At 39.3% G+C, this 24,116-nt stretch overlaps 1 protein-coding gene across 5 annotated transcripts in view; it reads right to left on the bottom strand.

The window, feature by feature from the left end:
* Positions 1-24,116, bottom strand: part of kaznb (kazrin, periplakin interacting protein b) — a 180,150-nt gene that overhangs the window by 118,783 nt on the left and 37,251 nt on the right. For 4 of the 5 annotated variants that reach the window (XR_009273347.1, XM_058791071.1, XM_058791079.1 and 1 more), the window contains exon 2: positions 23,682-23,839. Coding sequence is in view for 3 of the 5 variants with exons in the window: in XM_058791071.1 (XP_058647054.1) it covers positions 23,682-23,839 (158 nt within the window). In the remaining 2 variants the exon portion in view is untranslated. Of the gene's footprint in view, positions 1-5,016; positions 5,071-23,681; positions 23,840-24,116 lie in introns of those variants that run through there. The other variant, XM_058791073.1, reaches the window with a different exon arrangement.

Below are 24,116 nucleotides of genomic sequence, written 5' to 3'. Positions count from 1 at the left end.
GTAGTCCTAAAAAACTGTGTAATTACTTGGAGACCAAAACAACTCATGTACTGTATGCAAAAGAGTTGTCGTCCTGTTACTGGAGCATCAACCAACAGCTCCCAGAACATACAGGACATTTAACCACAAGTAAAACTAGTAGCCTAATTAAGCTTTAAAAAAAAATAATAAAAATAAATAAATAAATGAAAATAAAGTGTCGGATAATAAAGCCTTCAAGCAAAGGCTAACATTTAAGTTGAATTAAAATCTCCATACATTGTGGTACATGTATTGATCAGCATAAATGTGCAAATTCAGTTTAATGGATTTGTTTCTGGCAGATTTATTAATAAAAAAAAAAAATTGCTTGTCTTTTAATATTCCTTGTGTTTTGTGTTTTGTGTTTATGTTGTGTTGCTTCTCTGCATAGACATTTCATAAGCTCTAATTTACAGAGATGGGTCCCCCGGGACGAATGTCACACCGCCTGAAATGTGTGGCTGAAGGAGAAATTGTGTGTGAGACATTCAGTACCCCACGGGCTGCAAGAATAACAGCGAGGCTAACCGAAACAGTCATAACACATCCTGAAGTATGCAGCGGCTGAAAATAAAATTACCAAAGCGTGCAAGCATGCACATTCTGCTCATCCTATCAGCTCTAAAACGCTTTCCAGAGAATCAAGCCTGAAGGGATTTCATACCTGCTGCGATTGCCCATTACATTCCACCCAGCTCCCCTTCCACCCACCATCACAGCAGGTGCAGATTCATCACTTGTATGGAAACCAATGAGGGACTGTGGTTTGGAGGACAGGTTGTATTCCAAACTTTCACAATGGATTTGCCCACAAGCAACACAAAATTTTAAATGTCCCCAAACAAGCCTGAAGATGTGATATCATTTCTGAAATAGTCCTGATTATATGCATTAACAGGATAAGCCGACTGGCCGACCCCTGACGAACTCTTTTAATGAGCTAGGACTGATGAGACAATTAAAAGATTTTAGTATTTTACTATAACATTGAGAAAGGAATCTGCACAGCCATTGAGCAACACACCAATTAAATCATATGCTCTGGCAGTTTTCTATGCACTAGATGCGTTACCAAAAGAAATTAATTCGTTTGTTCAGCAAAAATGCATTAAACTGATCAAATACGACAGTAAAGACATTTAAATTGTTGCTAAATATGTATATTTCAAATGAATACTGTTCTTTTCATCAAAGGATTCATGGTTTACAAAAAATATTAAGCAGCATAACACTGATAATAAGAAGAATGTTTCTTGAGCACCAAACCAGCGTATTAGAATGATTTCTGAAGAATCATGTGACACTGAAGACTGGAGTAATGATGCTTAAAAAATCGGCTTTGACATCACAAGAATATATTATAAATAAAAAATTATAATATTTGTAATAATAATTTTACTCTTCTTTTAATCAAATAAATGCAGCCTTGGTGAGCATAAGACATTTTTAAAAATCTTTCTGACCTAAAACCTTTGAACAGTAATGTATAGCCTATGTAAAATATATGACCACAGTACTTTTTTGTAAAGCACTTTCTTGCAGGTAAAACACTTTATCCCTTGGTGAAAGAGTCAATAGTCATCATGTTGAGAGCGTCAGCATCAGTGATGTTAATGCTGACCCTCACAGCTAGTGGCTTTGCTAAATCAGATAAAAACAAGAGATCCATCTCCTACGTGTTGGCATATCATGCACATTCAGCAGCAGAGATAGAGCTCTGATATATCCTCAAATTACAAACTGAATAATTTGAATATTCTTTCAGCTAGTAATGTGAGTGCAGCACTATCAACACATTGTAGTGTTTAAAAAATACAATCATCTCTAAAAATAAGAATATAAAATGCAAATAAAATCCACAGAATCCTACTGGACCTGATGGAATGATGTAATGCTACATTTTTTTAAATGACACACTCTTAATGCATAAAAAGATTCGGCACAATCAGACAAAGCCAAGTGCCGTCTGATAAACTCAGCAAGCATCTGATAGCCATTGAAGAAGCAGTTTTCACAAGAAAGTTTTATCAATGTGAAGCCCTTCACAGAATCACTCTGAGATAAAGTGGCTCGCCATGTGTCACGGTGCCCTGGGCCTGCCTGAATGGGTGCCTCAAACAGATTGTGACTGGCAGAAATCAGTCGGCAGGGAACGTAATTCCGGCACCGCTTCTCCTGAGGCACAAAAAACAGACAACATGCCGATTTTGAATTCCACAGAGGTTCACGGAAGAAAACAGCTGCTTTGACCAGGGATTTAAATTCAGATGTAGTCTTTCTTGCCACCACTCTGAATCTAAAACACAGCTGGCGAAGAAATTCAGGATGAGGAGTATAGGAATGGCAAAAAGTGACAAAAAGCCTAAAGAAGAGAAAAGGATCAGACGGAACCTAACAAGGGCCAGAGCAAAAAAACAAGAGACTTGTATTGTTTGTCACCATTTCTGGGCAAGGAGCACAAGCTGAGTGCAGAAGATGCCTCTCATAAATTATTCACATTTCAAAATCTTCATGGATGCAACACCACAGGAACATTGTGGAGGAACAAACAGATGAAAAGCATTTGTCAAATGGCCGGAAATTGCTGAAGCCGAAGTCCGTTATCTATAGCACACTAAAAGCAATTATAACAGAAAGAGACTAGCTTTTGAATACAAAGTAGGCCCAGAGCTTAATAAATCCACTTAATGCAACCCATATGCATGCTTCTGAGTATACATGGAAATCATCAGGATGTTCTTGGGTTAACGCAGTCTTTGAGCTGACCAAATGAAGTAATGTTAAAAGCACCGGACAGGAATAATGGTTCTGATCTCGAATGTTCTTCAGCATTTCCAGCTCAGTAGGCATGGTTAAAGCATACTAAAAAAATGGATCCATTTTTGCAAGTCTCAGTGGAAATATCTATTTAACTGATGGAGCTGTCACAACTGCCACATGAAGTGTATCAAAATGTCTCATATTCCACAGCACATACTTTATTATAGAGCACCCAAGCCTCACTGCATTCAATCTGATATTGAGTGTTCAACAGATTAATTGTTTCAAAGAGAAAAAAAAGGTATTGTTTGCAAAATGTAGATAAGCCAAGCGTAAAGCAAAACAATCAAACCTTACTGATTAGCAATGCTCGCTTAATAACAGAAGAACTGCAGCAAGGCTAATCTGGAAATAATGTAAATGTAAGAACACAACTGTTGTTTTAGATCTGAGGCGGCCTCATTCTTAAAGTCAAATCAGTCGTGCTGATTCAGAAAAACAAAGTTACTTCAATAAATAAACAAGTTCATACTGAGTAACTTACATTTTAGATGCAGGATTGCCAGTTACTTTGTTTTTGAGCGCCAAAGTTCTGAACAAATCCACAGCAGAAAAGCTGCACGTCTCTGAGCAACACAGTAGTGTTTGATTCCTGAATGAATCAACAAATCGATTGAGTGAATGGTTCAATGACTCTCAAGAAGTAAGTCATTTGTTTCGTTCCTTAATGAATTAGCAGTTTTTAACAATTCGTTTGAGTGAATGATTCAGAGACTCACTTACTATTTTACTTACTCACTTACTGAAAAGAATCGACTGAACACTAATATTCACTAATAAAGTCAATTGCTGCCACCTACTGCTTCTGTGTAACAATGTCACTTAAATAATAGCCAACACACCAAAGTTTTTACTTAACTCAAGAGGAGAATACTCTGAAAAGCTAAAATATAAGATAGATTCCATTTGTTTTTGGTCCTTACATCATTTCCAAACTTCCATTTTGCGTTATTTCACTGTTTGACAACTTTATTATTATTCTAAAATATGACATATGTCTAAAATGTGAACATATATGTCTATATTTGCTTAATATCAAATTTAAACACTCATGAATGATGAATGCTGTACCAAAATGTCTTTCATATAACGTGTTCCACTTCTAAAATTTTGGTCTGATATGGTAAAACATCTGTAGAAATGTATTTTGACTCCTTAAGTCAGTTAATGATAGCCTCTGCTCTTTTCAGAGTGCCACAACTGACAGAATTAGCAATAAAGGCAAGTCAGTCTATTTTTGGAACAGACTGACATTGGATGAAAGCCTTCCAATCATTTCCGCATATGGGCTGATCTCCAGATCTCTGCTCTATTCCCACATCCCGATGTAATTTGCTTTTTTACACTTCAAACAACGGTACAATTCATACAGGCCTCTGGCAGCCCGTCTGTTTCACAGTAATGGCTACGAACACCTGACATTTAATAAGATGAAATCTGACCGTAAACAACGCAGGTCTGCTGAATATCAAAGCACAGAAATGATTTCAGATATCTTATTTCTTATTTAGAAAATTGAGCTTTTTTTTAAATGTATCTTCTTTTTTTAAATTGGCATATCGTCTCCTTTATTTCATGGTACTGGCCTCACAATAACATTCAACATTTAACTTTTGTAATAATAGTGATGAAAACGCTTAACATAACTAAATAAGTACGTCTTAATCTCACAAATTGTATGTATTCACAAAGATTTGTGTCTATTTGTGTCTGTTGTTAATTATTACAGTGTTTCAGAATAAATAATAACTTCACATTAATAAACATTACACAGTCTACAGTTTATCTGTTGAGACATTTATTTAATGACTTAATGTATTATATTATCATTTGCAGCTAGGTCCATATGGTTCAATAAGATTTGTTGTTGTTGTTTCAGTTCTTAGTTCCCCTGCTGCCTCACATGAATCTGAAATGCATTAATTAAAATTAAATACAAGCGGTCTAAAAAATTCTCTCCAAACACCCTCCACTAGAATTTGCTCTTATCTTTGATTCTGTGTTAGATCTATTTGTTTTTCTACTGAACCTTTTATTCTGAAAAGTTTTAAAGTGGTCCTATTATGCTCTTTTACAAAGTCTTGATTTTGTTTTGGGGGTGTACTAGAAGATGCTCTCATGCTTGGTGGTTCGAAAATCGCCTTATTTTTCACATAATTTACATTATTACAATACCTTTCTACCCCAGCCTGGCACAAACAGCTCGATTAGTTCCGGGTTTGATGAAGGCCCGCCTTCTGAAAAACGAAATGTATTGTGATTGGTTAGCTGTCCCAGTGCGTTGTGATTGGCGAACAGCTTAAACGGTGTTTCAGTACTGTCCTGCCCCTTGCCAAAATACAGTCAATACTGCCATTAGTCCAGGTGATATGTGCAAAATTTGAGGTGATATGTTCACTTTTTCAAGGAAATAACAGTATCTGAGCATCACAGCATTTACAAAAGTCCATTTGGCAATTTTTTTTTTTCTTTCTTTGATAATTAACTAATATTTTATTAAATAGTCCAATAAAAGATTGTTTTAATTATTATTAATTATTGATTCTATACATTTATATAACACTTTTCTGTACTCAAAGCGCTTTACATGGAAGTGGGAATCTCCTCAACCACCAACAATGTGCAGCCCACCACATACCAGCTTGACTAATATTTTATACAATAGTACAATAAAAGATTGTTTTCAGGAATATAATCATTTATTTCAGAGATATAAAAAAATATATAATCTCAAGTAAGTGTATTTTTCCTTACCTCTCAGGCAGAGTCAGGTAGGCAGTATTATTTTTCCAATACAATCTTGTTCTCTCTCAACTATGCTCTAACATCACACGCAGACGACAGCACAATCTTGCTAAGCTGCGTCCTATCTGCACCTCTTCTGCTGCACCTTTGTCATTTTCTGTGGGTCTCTGGAATTTCCAGTCAGCTGTCAGCAGACTTCATTCCAGCCATTACTTCTCAGTCTACTCTTAGTATCTTGGGCTTGACTGAGATATGGATTCGTCCAGAAGACTCCGCAACCACTGCTGTTCTCTCTAACAAACTCCCCTTTCTCTTACACCCCCCGTCAGGTTGGAAGGGTACTGGTCTTCTCATTTCTAATAATTGGAAATACTCATGCTATTATGCTTCTGTTAAATTCCATATTGAAATGATTTATAGCCTTCCTGGTCAACTGCGCACCTTTATAGAGGAGCTGTATGGGCTGTTGTCCTCATTCTCTGTGGATTGCAGTCCACTTGTAGTCTTTGCTGACTTCGAAATCCAATCCTTAAACTGCAGACTTCCACTTCCACTACTAGCTTCATTCGATCTCAAATGGTTTACCACCACAAGCACTAACAAATCAGGCAACCAGCTTGACTTAATTGACACACGCAGTTGTACCACAGACAACATTTTGTAAAACCTCTAGACATCTCTGCTCATTTCTTTATTACATTTAACCTACACATTACTACCTGTATGCCACCAATTCCTCTACCAGTTACTTTTAGGCAAAACCTACGCTTCCTTTCACTCTTCCATCTTTCCTCTGTAGTGTAATCCTCTCTTCCCTCACCCACCCATTTCTCATCTCTGGATGTAAATACAGTAACTGACACATTATGATCCACTTTAACTTCTTGTCAAGACAATATCTGTCTAGACAGGCCAGCGCATACTAGCCCTTCTAACCTAAAAATTTGCCCCATGTATCATCATCTTTATTGTATTTTTGCTGTGCAGTCTGTTGGGTGGCTCACCCACAGATGTACTAGATGTCACTAATACAAAAAATTAAGTAGGCTTGACCAAAATTTTTGTGGGGAGAAGAATTTATTGAAGATGGTAGTGTAGCGGTTCTTCAATAACGATGTTAGCATATCTTCCCTCAAACGATCTGAACCCTTGTATGAATCCTATCTTCTCCCAAAGTTCTGTCTGTGGGATATAATTTTATACCTGAAGACAAGGGCTAGAAACAATGCTGTTAGGACCTTTCCGCTGGTGATCCTGCAATCTACAAGACATTCCTGAGGAATGCTGTTCCTTTGTTATTCTCATGGAATGGACCATTTGGTTCACACCTTTATAGACACAGATTATTTCTTTCACAGAATGACCAACTGAACTTTAACCAATCAGGTTTCAGCAGCGGCCGTTAAACTGAGACTGCTTTGCTGTCGGTCACTTTAGCCCTGCAGATGGCGAAAGCTGATTCCAGATCATCAGTTCTTATTCTGCTGGATCTATTACCACTTTTGACACTGCACAATTCTGGGTTAAATACAACCCAGTGCTGGGTAAAATATGGACGAAAGCAGTGATTGGGTTGTTTTTACTCGGCGGTTGGGTTACTGGCCAGAAGGTTAGGTTAAACATTTAACGAAACTGTTGGTTGAAAACAACCCAGCATGTGTTCTATCCTATATTTACCCAGCACTGGGTTGTATTTAACCCAGCATTTTTTAGAGCGTGTGAATCATCAGATTATCCTGTCTACCATCACCGGATCTGCACTCCACTGGTTTGAATCTTATCTCACAGGTAGGACTTTCAGGGTTTCCTGGGGAGGAGAGGTATCCAAAGAACATCAACTGGCTACAGGGTTTCCCAGTGATCATTTCTTGGACCCCACCTCTTCACCCTATACACTACATCACTGGGACCCATAATACAAGCACATGATTTCTCCTACCATTGCTATGCTGATGACACACAGCATCATTCATTTCAACCAGACAATCCAATAGTAGCTGCATGGATCTCAGGCTGCCTGGTAAACATCTCGGCATGGATGAAGGAACATCACCTGCAGCTCAACCTGGCAAAGACTGAGCTTCTCGTTTTCCCTGCCATTCCGACTTTACAGCATGATTTCATCATCCTTCTAGGTTCATAAAAAATCATTCTTTGGTGACCAGCTGACTTTCAAGGACCATATTGTAAAGACAGCTTGATCTTGCAGGTTTGCACTGCACAACATCAGGAGGATCAGGCCCTTCCAAACAGAGCATGCTGCACAACTTCTTGCCCAGGCCCTTGTCACTTCTGGGCTGGACTATTGCAATGCTCTTCTGGCTGAACTTCCATCATGCGCAATCAAACCTCGACAAATGATTCAGAATGCAGCGGCACGACTGGTCTTCCATAAGCCCAAAAGAGCCCACTTCATACCTCTCTTTATTTCCCAGCAATGGGTACCGGCTGCGTTTCGAATCAAGTTCAAGACATTGATGTTTGCGTACAGAACAGCCACAGGCTCAGCACCCTATACTTCCTCCTCACTTTTATGAAGCTACATCCCCTCCAGAAGCCTGAGATCTGTGAGTAAGCGATGCCTTGTGGTAACATCACAGAGAGGCATTTTCGTTCACCTTTCCTGGCTGGTGAAATGATCTTCCCACAATCGCAGTAATCACAGAACACCGGACACGTTATCTGACAGCAACACTAATTTAATCCCATACCCGACCCATTTGACATAAAAACTGGGACCCGAACCAAACCTGCATTAAATCTCCTACATGAGGTAGACAAAACTCACTTATTAAAACTTTTATTCAAATTGTGAATAGATTAAATACAGAAAGCAAGCAAAGAGTGCTCCCTTTAATATAATCTCTACAGCTGTCAATCAGTGGCAGTGGCACCCGCACCCGCCACCTGTGCTTGGCCCGCACTCGCACCACACCCTACACATAAATATTTTTCCACCCGTTACATCAAATATTAGCGGTTCACTTGTGTGTACCTGCCCGCATGCAGGACTCTGGCTTCCGCCTTGTGGACAACATAATAGACAACTCTGGCCCCAGAGAGTGATTGTAAATCAAGTTTACATGAAATATATTTGAAATTTCATTCGGCATCTTCTGAGATTTCATTGTAATCCTTCTCATAAAGTCACTGAATTAACAATTAAATGTTCACCTCACTGCGTTGCCGTCTGCATGTGATGTTAGAGCATTGTTGAGAGAGAACAAGATTGTATTGGAAACACACTACCGCCTACCTGACTCTGCCTGAGAGGTAAGAAAAAATACACTTACCTGTGATGATTTTGTTTTAATATATATATATATATCTGAAATATGATAGTATTCTGGAAAAAAATCTTTTCATGTATTATTGAATAAAATATTATTTAAATATCAAAGAAAGAAAAAAATTAATTGCCATAATATGGACTTGTAAATGCTGTGATACTGTGATGCTCAGATCATGTTATTTCCTTCTCACATTGATGATTTCACCATTAACTCTTCACCTGAACAGTTTATGTTGCTGTATATGGTATCATTGTACAGCCATATCACCCTGCAGCCCAAGACCGGTTGCCCATGGAAGCTAAGCAGGGCTGAGCCTGGTCAGTACCTGGATGGGAGACCTCCTGGGAAAACTAGGTTGCTGTTGGTAGAGGTGTTAGTGAGGCCAGCAGGGGGTGCTCACCCTGCAGTCTGTGTGGGTCCTAACGCTCCAGTATAGTGACGGGGACACTATACTGTAGAAAAGCACCGTCTTTCAGATGAGACGTTAAACCGAGGTCCTGACTCTGTGGTCATTAAAAATCCCATGACACTCATCGTAACGAGTAGGGGTGTAACCCCGGTGTCCTGGCCAAATTCCCTCCACTGGCCCTTGTCTATCATGGCTTCCCAATAATCCCCATCCACTTGATTGGCTCTATGACACTCTCTCCTCTCCACCTGTAGCTGGTGTGTGGTGAGCGCACTGGCGCCGTTGTCCTGTGGCTGCTGTCGCATCATCCAAGTGGATGCTGCACACTAGTGGTGGTTGAGGAGAGACCAGAGGGCTCTGTAGAGTAGCTACAGCTAGGGGAGTGGTAAACGCATACAATACTCGGCCAAGAGGGAAACAAAGTCCAGGGTTTAAATAGAGTGTGTGATTAGTGATGCTGTGTGATCAGTGCCTACAGCTGTGTGTGCAATTAGTGCAATGAATGATGGTAAATGGAGTCCATTGTGATGTGTGGTGTGAAAGTCCATGTGGTGAGCGAGTGACCTCTGGTGGTGAATGAACGGAAGTACAGACCAGATTCGTGACAAAAACATAGGGATAGACATCACCTTTTCTGTGTTATCATGTTTGGTTCAGGAAGTATCACACAAAATACATAATTTGGTTATGGCGGAAAGTAAAATTGTCTCCTCCACAAGGTGTTTTTGCCATGGCTCCATTTCTGAAAATGTTTAGGGCCGCAAACTATACAAGTGTATACCAAGTTTCATGCTTTTATGAAAAAGTGAACATTATTTTCACATATCACCTGGACTACATCAATTTGAGTTGGATTCAGACCCCGAGAATATTGAACAAGAGGATTGCGCATAACCTTTGCACGCACAGATATTGCAAGACATATTAAAGTGGTAACATTATTGTTGTTGTTTTTTTTGTTTGTTTTTGGGGGCTAAATCGTGTTTAGATAGGATGTCAACAACAGCTTAAAAATATCAGCATTTACTATGTACAGATAAGTGCAACGGTAATATATATTATGTTTATTGTTCTTTAATTCTAACATTATAACATGAATTGTAGTGAAATTGTTATACAGTTTAATTTATTTATACCATAGTCCCATGGAGTTACACTATTTGTGGCGGCATATATGCAAATGAATTCTCTGCCAGCGGGAGACGCTGTTGGAGTAGAGAGTGAGGTTTCCTGGTAACGCTGTACACAAAGCAGAGCTCCGCTCACAAACGCTGCTTCATCAGACATTACATGCAAGATGAAATGAAAATGACATCCAAAATTTTCTGAAGAGAGTCGGTTTCCTTCAGAAATACAGTGATATAAAAACACCCGCACCGGGTTTCGATTTTGAAACGTGCAGTGCTCAGCCAAGCCTTCTCTCCACTGGCCAACCATTCAAATTTCTGTAGGCGGGATTTATTTTAATGTTATTCTAATGAGCCACTTTCTGATATCACAAATACAGGAAAACAACTTTGTAGTCCAAATGAGCTGTTCGTTGTAGTTCTTGAAAAGGGATTTTTTTAAAACGAAATTTCTCCCTTTGGAGTGGACTTTGAGATTTGTAACTTTGTAGACCGTTTTATTACCAAACATACACACTACACACTGACTAAAATTCAAAAAGAGAAAAAGCATAATAGGACCCCTTTAAGAATTCAGACGAGAGCTCTTGAAATCCATTGAGGTCTAGAAGAATTAAGATGCTACGCTCAAGAGAGTCTTTATCTCAGTGTTTCACACCAGCCCCCACCAGTGTTGTTATACCTATTTGCTTCTATGCTTAAATGTTGAGTCATTGTCAGATTCCCTATACATACTCTCTCTGACTGACTGTTTAGTAATAGTTTATTATTATAGGAAATACTGTACTGTATAGCACACTACCGTTCCAAAAGTTTATTGTACAATAATTGCAACAAAAATAATGTTTGAAATTAACACATTTAATTCAAAAGCATGCATTAAACTGAACTAAATTGATAGTAAAGACATTCAGTTTTATTTGGATAAATACTGTTCTTTTAAACTTTGTATTCATCAAAGAATCCTAAAAATGTTTTCCACAAAAATATTAAGCAGCACAACTGTTTTCAACATTGATAATGATAAGAAATGTTTCTTGAGCAGCAAATCGCATAATTAGAATGATTTATGAAGGATCGTGTGACACTAAGCCTGGAGAAATGGTGCTGAAAATTCAGCTTAGCCACAGGAATACATTTTAAAATATATTAAAATAAAAAGAGATATTTTAAATTGTAATAAGATTGCACATAATTACTGTTTTTACTGTATTTTTGATCAAATAAATTCAGCCTTGGTGAGCATAAGAGACTTCTTTAAAAAACATTTTAAAATCGTACCAAAAAGTTTTTAAAGGGTAGTGTATGTGAGTGTAAAACTTGAAGAGACTTGTATAACATGCCTGGGAATTGTTGTCCGAGTCATTTTCTCACAATGGTTTGCATCACTGATTCTATTAAGCAGTAAAGAATACTGTATATCTTAAACGCTCAAGCCAAGAATCAGTCCAGTGGGTGCAACTCAAACCACACTGATCAATACCTCAGCCTTTGAAACCATTTAATCACGACGCCTCAGCCTGCATTCACTCCGATCAACCTTGATTGGTCAATAAGTAATTAAAGATGCGATTCTGCCAAAAGTCTGTATTATAATGGAACAAATTAGCCCCTTCACAGATTACAGCATATGCAATCACATTTCCAGGCAGTTAAAAGCATCTAGCCTAAAAGCCATAATCTCTTATTTTCATCTTAAAAGTAAGATCATGCCTTTCATCATGTTATCAGATTGGTTTTTCTGTAGACTGTTTACATTCTGGTTGGGATCAATTTATATAGCCAGCTTTCTCAAGATACGTATCTTGATTGCTATTCTACTCTTACCTCATACGGACCTCTGACCTAGACCAAACTAGTCTGGAGATGCATAGGGAAAAAAATATGTGACATCATTTTAATTAGTCCTCAGTTCCAAACAGGAAACATCATTGACTGTAAAAGAGTGGGGCAGTATGAGCTGTCACAGCCTATCAGCCAATCAACACTTCCGTATTGGTCCAGCAGACACTCTTTGAAATCCTATTGCCCCTGCATGCAAACAGGTCACGTTCTGTCGCATCACACACACACACACACACACACACACATACACGCACGCATATACACAACCTATCAAAATGTATTTGATTAATCCCTCCCCTCTAGCAAGCAACACATACATAATTCATCTGTGCAAATGACAAATGAAGCAATCAATTCCTGGAGCACGTTCAAAGAGAAACATTGGAAATTCTATCCAAATTAATTTTCTACCTATCACAATCTGCCCAATGATATTCAATATGCTAAAACTTCTCCAGATGATCTTTCACAATGGAACGGAGGCCTCAACGGCGTGTAACAAATAAACAAAAAGAGACGACAAATTACAGCAAAAATGGGATTACTGGATTACTAACAAATCTGATTAAAATACTGATCACAGACAATCACACGATACTACACACACAGGCTGCATGTAAAATAAAACTGTAAAATGAAAAACATTTATTCACGATGTTAGCAACTCTGTAAAGCCTGAAATATAAAATAATAATAGTCTGAAAATTTAATTTTGAAACTGAACAGTTTATTGAAACTTCTGAAAAAAAGCCTTAACATATTTATCATGAGTTTCTAAAAATTATATACAGTAAACCTAAGTTGCTTCTGTCCAGTAATCTTGAAATATTACTAGCAATATAACATTTGTTTGGTTACATTTTACAGTAAAGTTTCATTTGTTGATATTAGTTAACATAAGCTAACAATAAAAACTATTATAAGCATTTATTAATCTTAGTTAATGTTAATTTCAACATTTATTAATACATTAATAACAAAAATTCTTTCCGTTAATATTATTTAATGCACCTTAGCTAACATGAACTAACCATAAAGTTATATTTTTATTAAATAACATAAAATGTAATAAATATTGTAACAAAAATTTTGCTCATTGTTATTTTTTGTGAGTTAATTTAATGTTAACTTATTGTAAAGCGTTACCATTTATTCTTAGGTTTACGTTATAAAAATCATTACATGAACTGCATATAAATATCACTTGTCACTCTTCAGTTGCTTCAGTCCACCTAATCTTAATCTTAAAATATTACTAACAATATAACTTTTATTCTTATGTTTATTTTATAAAAATCACATAACAAAAACACACGTGTACCACTAATAAAGTATAAACTATCAATCAGAAGACAGCAGGCATGTAGTCGATTGTGTACAACAGGTTTTTCAGCAAAGATTTGAGCATGTTGATCATTTTTGAGCCTTGGATGTGTGCTTATCAAATTTGACACAGTATAGGCTTTATAGGGTTAATGTTTAGCGTGTATACAAAAAGCCTGTAATTTTCTTGTGCACAGATGGGGGAAGTGTCAAAAATCAGGCATAATGTAATTGCAAGTGCTCGTGTAAAAAAATAACACTCCTCATTTCCTAAGAGGCTGTCACCAGTGTTGATAAGTGCAATTAATGATGAAGAGCATGGCACACAGAAGCACTTCACCTGCATTGTGCCCTAATTTACTGAAACATTTCCAGTAGCAAAAGGTTCTGGAGTGGATCCTGACCGAGTCATTTTGTAGTTCCTGAGGTCAAAACACATCACGGCTTTCAAGAGAACAATTAGGCTTAACGTGCATGTGCTGTATAAAGTTGAAATGTGCTTGAACAGAGGCTCAGGGACTATGATGCCCAAATTACCTGACAGCTGAGAAAGAGGTCTGACAACGAGCAATTTATTTTGGATTCAGCTTAAGCGTTGTGCTGATGTTGACTGGAGACCTTGGCGCTTTTTTCCGTCACACATCTCCTCCAAGTATACTGGAAATGTGCGTGACTCTCAGTCACGATTATGAACCTGTATATATAGTCTTGCACTGGAGTGCTTGTCCATTATTGCCTTGAATTGAACTATAATGGTGTTCAAGGGCAGTCTTCGCAGTTAAGGCTCTCCAAAATGTGTAGAGAGCTTCCCAGCTAACTCATGAAGAGAAAATAAATTGTTGAAGGAAGCAAACTCTCAGTCAAGACTGAAGCTGTCACTGTTTTAGACTCTTAACCTATACACATTTTTTATGTTTATGTAGCCAGCAAATCCCCTCAGGCTTCAACTGGAACTGCTGGTGTAGTAAAAACAGGCAGATGGAAGTTTCTGGGACGCATTATGTATCTGGGATTTCTCTTTATCTCTAGACTCATATGTAGGATTAACATTTTCAAGCACAAGCTCCTAGGCTCACGTTGTCAGAGCAATGAAATCATGGCTGATTATCTAAAATGCTATAGTGCATTCTACAAATAAAATGAGGGAACTGGTGCTTTGATTGCTTTTAGTGATTTTTATTCTCTCTATAAACTGTCTGAAACTGCAGTTAGATACTGAAGGATTACTTTCATAAAGCTAAAGATGTACAGATAATAGTATTGTTTTTCTATAATATTGCAATGCAGTGAGAATGCAAATTTCTGCTATAAACTATTAAGCAGATTCAACCTGGCACAAAATCCATAACAAAACAGCATAAACCCTCAACTATCTAATCTTTTTCAGTGAGAGTCATTTTCACCAGAGTGTGAAGTGCAAAACAGCATTTTTCATAAGAATACTTTTTAGAACTGTTTCTATCTTTGAGGTTTAGCTTGGGATGCACGATTAATCAGAATAAAACCAAAATCGTGATGTGACTTAAGTCAGTTTTACCATCGCTTTGAGAAATTTCATGTGAGGGAAAAAGTTTCCCATGCAGATTTTACTTTTGGCAAAATTAAAACGTAAAAGCATAAATATTAGTATTGTAATTTTACTGTTGTTTTGTTTTTTCCCCTGTAAAATAATTATTTTAATTAGAATATTTTTTTCTTAAATAATGATTTTTGGTATGTTACAGTGAAATATATTATACATTAATTAATGTTTCTTGTCTTAAATTATTGATTTATATATGTACATTACATGATATACTTTAATATATTTTAAATGAATAATGATAGCCATAAAAATAATAATAATTACCATCACGATTGCTATTTTTATCCCAAAAAAAGCAGCCCTAGGTTTAACATATTAACAGCACTTGAGACCCAGTATCTATTCATGAATTCACTCTCATCCATCATAAAGTCTCGCTACTCCAGTTCTGAAAGAGAAAGCAACTTGAGGCTAACAATCTCTCTGCACAGTTGGCACGTAGCCACCTACAATTGAAGGCGATGGCCTTTTGCTGAATTACTTTCTCCTTAATCAATGACACTGCAAGTAAGAAATATATTCTGAAAAATGGGGACGTGTCGTGTTATCAATCAAGCATATCTGCGTTGTGTCTAATTGATTAGCCAAATACATCACTATGTCTCGCCACTGTGAACATTCATCATTTAACAAGGATGAGCGAGAGAGTTATGAGAATGAGCACAGGGAAAATCAACTGTAAAATCCACCAATCAAACTCAATGTAGCTGCCTAAGCAAGCACCCAGAGGGTTACTTATTCGGACTTAGTGGTTGCTTTTTAAACTTTAGCATTCACAGTTTGTAGCCAGAGTGGTGTTTCTGTTTTGTATGTAAACAACTGTGTTGATGTGAAGGAAAGATTGCAATGTTCAGGAAAGAACTTTTTAAAAAGCCTTTGACAGGCATTGTACTGCGCACAAACATTCCCTCGACGTGCATCCTGGGGATGGAAGTAGGAAACAATTAAGTGGATCAGCACATGGAGACTAGTTTCCCTCAACAACAACAGCGAAATCAGGTAGTGGATACTTTTATCCGACATCCTGAGGCACACGAAATGTTTTGTCCCAGACTAGCCACACAAGCAAACGCTTCCTTTGATTATTCTTTCCACTGTTTTCCAAGTCGGAAAGAGTGATTCCAGTTAAATGCAATATCCATTGTCAAAGAAGGAGAGTGTGCTAATGATTTCTGAATGGTGCATTTGAATCCCGGGTGTCAGAAAATGGGGCACAGTAAATTATTTATGCGCCTCTTTCAACAAAGTGACATTCAGTTATTCAAATTACGACATTTAAAAATGCTTTGGTCCTCCTCGACATCGACTTCCCTTGACCCTGTATGCATGAACTTCTATGTGACCCCAAAAGCATTGCCAAAACATCTTCAACACTATGCAAAATGAATACAGATGAGGGAAGCACTTAAATAGATTACTAGAAATGTCTGAATTCTGTTCCACTAGTGGCACCAAACGGAAGTGCAGTCTGTTTGTTTGAGAATAAATTACACACTTTACTTTTATACATATATCACACATCACCCTAGGACAAACCTAGTGGTACTGTAGCAGCCAGTAATGTCTTAAAGGGACAGTTCACTCAAAAGTTATTTTTTCTTCTTCTGTGGAACACAAAAAAAGAGATGTTCGATTAATAAACTCATTTTGGGGTGGATAATCACATTAAAGACAATTGAGGTTGGTAAGATTTTTTTAATGTTCTGAAATAAGTCTCTTTTGCTCACCAAAGCTGCATTATTTGATTAAAAATACAATAAAACAGTAATATTGTGAAATATAATTAGAATTTAAAATAAACGTTATCATTTTAATTAATTATTTCATTATAACTTTTATTATTTATCCTTTTTTAAAATAAAATGTATTTTTTTCCTGTGATAGCAAAGCTGAATTTTATTCGGAATTCATTCTGATCATCATATACTGATTTAGTGCTTTCAACATTATTATTATTAATGTTGAAAATGGTTGCTTTGCTTAATATTTTTGTGGAAACCTTGGTACTTTTTTTCAGGATTCTTTGATAAATAGAAAGTTCAAAAGAGCAAAATAGCATTTATATGAAATAGTAAAGATGTGTTACAAAAAAGATCTCAGTCACTTTTGATTAATTTAAAACCTCTTAACTGTCACCTCTGTGTGTTACAAATCCTGGGCCTGCTCTTCTATCCGACTGCCACAAGAGGTCGCCCTGCCATCATATTGACTTTCACACCACACATCACAATGGACTGCATTTCCCATCAGCCATCTCACTAATCACACGCTCACCTGATCACACGCACACAGCTGTATCCAATCAGACACTCTTTATAAGCCTTGGACTTTCTCTCCCTCTCTGCCGAGTATTGTATGCATTATCGCTGCCCTACAGAGCCCCTGTTTGCCTTGCCTTGCCTTGCCTTGCCTTGCCTTGCCTTGCCTTGCCTTGCCTTGCCTTGCCTTGCCTTGCCTTGCCTTGCCTTGCCTTGCCTTTGTCGGATTGTGTTTTCCCCTGCCTGGACTATCGCTTACGTTTTGGATTGCCTCTCTTGTCTAATCCCTTTGGATACTGTTCGCCGATCGTCGACCCACGCTTGTCTTTGTTTACTCTTTGTCTCGCCCATGTTATACCTGTTTTCCACTGTTCGACCCTGCCTGTTATGACCACGTCTCTGCTCATTAAAAGCTTGCATATGGATCCGCACGTCTCACGTCTCGTCAGTCCCGTAACAGAATACTCGGCCACAAAAGGATCCAGCAGTTTTTCAGATGGACACTGGCCAGGTATGGACGCATCAAAACTGCTATTAGCTCTCAAGCAGGACACTCGATCCCTCAAGAGTTACATTCTAGAGTACTTGGAGATCGCTAATGATTCTGATTTACCTGACTGTTTGCTCATAGACTTTTTTTTGTGAGGGCATTAACCAGCCGCTCAAATCACGATTAACCCTTGAAGGTCCCCGTTCGTGTCTGAGTGATTTTATGGACTATGCTTTATTGACTGTTGGTTCAGTGTTCACTGTGGGTGTCGCGGATAAATGCGACACTGCACTCACTCATGTAATGGCAGCTACGCTAGAGCATGCTCACAAAATGGCGGCCACAAAATCACCCCTTCATGTCATTGCTGCCATTCATGAGCCAAGTCAAGTCACCATTGATCTTCACGAATCAGGTCAAGTCACCGCTGATCTTCACGAATCAAGCCAGGTCACAGCTTCTCTTCGTGAGTCAAGCCAAGTCACAGCTGATCTTCACGAGTTAAGCCAAGTCAAAGCTGATCTTCACGAGTCAAGACAAGTCACAGCTGATCTTCATGAGCTAAGTCAAGTCACCGTTGATCGTCACGAATCAAGCCAAGTCAAAGCTAATCTTCACGAATCAAGCCAAGTCAAAGCTAATCTTCACGAGTCGAGCCAAGTCACAGCTGATCTTCATGAGCTAAGTCGAGTCACAGTTAATGTCAAAGAGTCAAATCAAGTCACAGTTGCTGTTAAAGAGCCAAGTCAAGTCACAGTTGGTCGTCATCAATCGAGTCACGTCTCAACTGATCTCCCAGAGTCTTGCCCCGTCTCAGCTCATCTCCCAGAGTCACTTCACATCTCAGCTGATCATCCAGAGTCACTTCACGTCTCAACTGATCATCCAGAGTCACTTCACGTCTCAACTGATCATCCAGAGTCACTTCACGTCTCAGCTGATCATCCAGAGTCAAGTCACATCTACGCTGATCTCCCAGAGTCACAGCACGTCACGGCTGTTCGTCCAGAGTCACAGCACGTCACGGCTGTTCGTCCAGAGTCACAGCACGTCACGGCTGTTCGTCCAGAGTCACAGCACGTCACGGCTGTTCGTCCAGAGTCACAGCACGTCACGGCTGACCTTCCAGAGTCACGTCACAGCACGTCTCCGCTGACCTTCCAGAGTCACGTCACATCACGTCTCCGCTGACCTTCCAGAGTCACGTCACGTCTCCTCTGACACACCCAGATCATCAAGGTCAGTCGCCCATTATCCCAGTTTGATGTCTAGTGTGAGGGATGTACCGCTGGTGTCTGCACGCATGGCTGGTATCCCTAAACCAGCTCACTGTAACCCTCCTGTTCCTATTCCCCTGTCCGAAACGCTTCCCCTGATGGGAATCGCTTGATGTTGTGTTTGGGCTGCGTACACCACCGCAGAAGTGTCTGAGGTGGTGGCAGCTGCCACAGCTTCTCCAGAGGTGGTGGCACATGCTGCAGAACCTCCAGAAGCGGCGGGGCTCACCTCAGCCCCTTGTATGGTGGTGGCGCCCAGTAATGTACTCTCAACCTGTTGTGTTGCGGTCGAAGAGACCGTTACTAAACTCTCCCTGTGTCCTGAGTTTACCGCTGTAGAACCTCCAGAGGTGGCGGCAACTGCTGCAGAACCTCCAGAGGTGTCAGCGGTATCCGTCTGTGAACTCTCGCCCTATTCTGTCACGGCTATGGAGGCCGCCTGCGAATCATCGTCCTGTCACAGCTATGGAGGCCGTCAGCAAACTCTCATCCTGTCCTGTCAGGGCTATGGAGGCCGTCAATGAACTCTCGTTCTGTCCTGTCACGGCTATAGAGGCCGTCAATGAACTCTCGTTCTGTCCTGTCACAGCTATGGAGACTAATTACGAACTTCCTGTGTTCCCTGCCTCGGTCCTTGGGTCCGTGCATGTTCTCTCTCCTTTTTATGTCTCAGTTCTCCCTAGGTCCCAGGCTCTGCTGTGGGTTCCTGATCCGTCGTGGTGGACTCCTGCTCTATCTGCTCCACCGTGGTGGTCTTCAGGTCCGTCTGCTCCACTCTGGTGGTCTTTTGCTCCACCTGTTCCGTCTGCTCCGCTGCGGTTGTCCACTATCTGGCTCTGGTGGTCTTCTGCTCCGCCTGTTCTGTCTGTGCTGCCGTGGTGGTCTGCTGTCTGGCTCTGGTGGTCTTCTGCTCCACCCTGGTGGGCTCCTATCCCGTCCACTCTGCCCTGGCTTCCTGCTCTACCTTGGTCCCCGGTCACTCCACTTCCACGTGGACCTGGCCCTCCATCCCTCCCCCTGTTCTGCCTCCGCTCCACCACCCTCCTGGATTGTCTAAGAGTGTCTGGAAGCCGCTCCTTGGGGGGAGGCTATGTTACGAATCCTGGGCCTGCTCTTCTATCCGACTGCCACAAGAGGTCGCCCTGCCATCATATTGACTTTCACACCACACATCACAATGGACTGCATTTCCCATCAGCCATCTCACTAATCACAGGCTCACCTGATCACACGCACACAGCTGTATCCAATCAGACACTCTTTATAAGCCTTGGACATTCTCTCCCTCTCTGCCGAGTATTGTATGCATTATCGCTGCCCTACAGAGTAGAGCCCTGCATTTCGGCCCGGGCCCAATGGGCCCCGAATTTTTTACGTCCCTAGGACCGGGCTTCGGGCCAATTTTCAAGTCATAGTTCAGACGAGGGCCGGGCCTGCTATATAAATGTAAGGAATTATTATTATTATTATTATTATAAATTAGTGACGAAAAAAAAATTGCCGCGCTGCTGGAAACAACACGAGACCGTGCCGCGACTGTGAAGAGCGGTTCGACGGTGTTTAGTGTCCAGCAGCAGCGATCGCACCATCAGCGCAGCTGTTCTGCGTTCAAATACACGCAATAAAGCTTGCCGTAAAGCCCCAGCAAAAGTAATTACCATGAATGTGTCCAAGGGAAATAGTAAGGAGATATTTGAATTACTTACTAATAAACTAGTGTTTTCTGTGTCCGTGTTGCATCAGTGTGGATTCATCTCCTCATTAGATGCGCCTTTAGAGAGAAGTGCATCTTCACGGATTATGATTATAATGAATGAGTTTTTGTTTTCGATTTGATTTATTTCGTTAAGTAGTAATTTAAAGCTTTCTATAGATATATTTATCATGTCTGTGAGGCATGTATTCGCTGACTTTCGGTTCATTTTTGTGAAGCGCTCCTGTTCAAGACGAGACGGCAGAAAGCTATCGTTTTCTTAAAAGCACGACGTTTTGTTGATATTGTGAGTGCACACAAATAGAAGTAGACCCTTTACAGTTCAGAATTATGTATTACTCTTACCTTTATGAGCAAAAATTACGGCCTATTTTAAGTTGTTTCCATTGAAAAAAAAAATGCAATTGATTGCGCTGGTGCCTCCATGTCCTCCGCTTTAGCTTCTGTTCTCCGCACAAACTATTGGAGCGCACATTTATCTAGGTTTAACCTTTAAACATTGTTATATGCTTGAACTGTTTTAGTATATCTATAGATTTTATTTTAGGCAAGTCGAGATGATTTGAGAAGGCTAAATTGATCAAACATGCTGATCAGCCTGCCGGTCTGCCGCTGGCTGCTTGGTAGTTACTTTAAGAAAAAAATAACTTGTTTAACGAACAAAAAATGCTCCAAACGTTTTTCAAAATTAATTTAATAAAGAAAAAAAACCCGAAATATAATCACTTTGCCATTATATACAAAACTGAACTATTTTAATAGCTGAAACATGAGCCTTTTTGGGAGAAGGGGGAAAAAAAAGACGGGCTCGGGTTGGACTCGGGCCGGTAATTCTGATAAGCTGTTGGACACTGGCCGGGCTAGGGCCTGAGCATCTCGGGCCAGGGCCGGGCTAGGGCCTAAATTTGAGGCCCGTGCAGGGCTCTATTACAGAGCCCCTGTTAGTTTTCCTAGTCTTGCCTCGCCTTTGTCGGATTGTGTTTTCCCCTGCCTGGACTATCGCTTACGTTTTGGATTGCCTCTCTTGTCTAACCCCTTTGGATACTGTTCGCCGATCCTCGACCCACGCTTGTCTTTGTTTACTCTGTCTCGCCCATGTTATATCTGTTTGCCACTGTTCGACCCTGCCTGTTATGACCACGTCTCTGCTCATTAAAAGCTTGCATATGGATCCGCACGTCTCACGTCTCGTCAGTAACACTGTGGGACGCCTAAATTTGCTTCACTATTTTACAATTAAATCCTAATCTAATCATGACAAAGCATATATCGTTGGAAAGGTCTAAGACTCCTAAAGAGATATTTTACCACTTTTTTTTTGTTAGCAAATGATGTAGGAAAATTAATAGATTAATTTATGACAAGAGTGCACCTGAAAAATCTACATCAAAACAGGACTTCTGACCTTTGTCACAGACAGTCTTCTTGGTTGCCTTTTTCCCTATCCCCCTGTAGAAATCATATGAAATTACATATCAATTGAAAACTTAAAATCTCAAAATTCATCCTTTGAAACCCATTTTAAAATCAGACATTGCATTACCATGGAAATGGTACATCAAAATCATCTTACAAAATGTTTTCGTTCATGAATTATAAAAATGTATGTTTGGATAGTGCACTATAATGTCTATGTTCAAAACTGTGAGTGACAGTTAAGGGGTTAACACATCCTAGCTAAATAAAATTATGAATTTCTTTCAAAAAGAAAAGAAAAATCTTACATACCCCAAAGTATTGAACAACAGTATACATGAGGGACAACAGCAGGTCAGTTCACAAGAGATGTTTTTTAGCCGCTGGGCGTAAACCAGGTTTGAGCTGAAATCTTTCAGTGATTACAGATTGTGTTTTTAGTGTGACTGTGGACAGCGTCTCTACAGACAGAGCCATTAATGGATCCGGGGGTGTAGATGTGTTGTCCTGACTTATTGAAGCCTGTGCGACATAGATGCAATCAGGAGTTAAGTGTCATGCCACAGAGGTCTGCCTAAGGCTAAAGCTACTTGATTAATGTGTTGAAATTTCTTCATGATGTCCCCATTGAAAATAATTAGGAATGAGTCATCACAAGCTCAACTGCTGATGTTCCCTCTGAGTCTCGTCTTCTCATGAATAACAATCATTTTTCAGCTCCTTCAGAAACAAGTTGGCTGGAGAGGCATCAAACATGTATATAATTAATTCCTCAGTGCTAATTGATTGCAGTTTTTGTTCGAATTGCTGTTATAAAATGATTATTACTATCATTTTATGATAAATGGTGATGATGATAATAGATAAATATAACATAATATTGCCTCCCTGTCAGTTTATTAGGTGTTCATTGCAATGGAATTGGCCACATGGGATGTTGAATTGGAATCTGAATTGAATGAGGAATTTAATTATTCAAACACATTTTTTGTGATTTTGTCATATTGGATTATTGCAGCATTAATTTTGAATAGTATGCTAATTTTCATTCCCTGATATGTAGAATACTTAGAATGCTGAATAATGTTTCCCCAGTCGATTAGACATATTCTCTGAAGTTTAATACTGTCAAAACAATTTTTATATATTATATAATCAGTATCTTTATATTGTAATCAATAGATAGATAATATAATCTACTACATTATATAACACATAATATTGTTGCTAAATTAAACAGTGCAGTTAGTTTAGTCCGTTCAAATACAAAATTCAGCAATAGCAATGAAATTTAAAAGACATTCTTGGTTCAGTTTTCAATGGCAGACAAATTTAACTGATATAAGGTGTTTTTTTACCTGTGCGTCCATGAGCAGGTGTCTCATTAGAGCCATGGATTGGCTCAAAGTATCCCTCTCGGTGGGCAGAAAGGTGTCCTCTTCATGGCTCATGGCGTTCGGTCTGTTCACCATAAAGTGAGCGATCTGATCATTCAGGCTGTTCAGAGATTGCACAGCTGGAGAGAACGAATGAAAGACAGATCAGAATCAGCGCACACACTGATACCATCCCAGCCTATATGTGTTTGATATTTTATTACGGCCACGTTTACATTATACAGCAACAACCGCCCATACATAAAGCACTGTTATAACTTCACTGATGGAATAATTGCCCTGTCATTTATATCAGATAACATGAGGCCATGAGACTCTCTGAGCTGTTATTGCTTTTCTTGAATTGCTCTGGGCAAAAAGAACACAGCCCATGAAAAATAAAGCCAGTGCTGGCAC

The sequence above is a fragment of the Onychostoma macrolepis genome, chromosome 11 (genome assembly GCF_012432095.1).
Source record: "Onychostoma macrolepis isolate SWU-2019 chromosome 11, ASM1243209v1, whole genome shotgun sequence".
NCBI classification, from domain to species: domain Eukaryota; kingdom Metazoa; phylum Chordata; class Actinopteri; order Cypriniformes; family Cyprinidae; genus Onychostoma; species Onychostoma macrolepis.
This window is presented reverse-complemented; position numbering and strand designations above follow the sequence as displayed.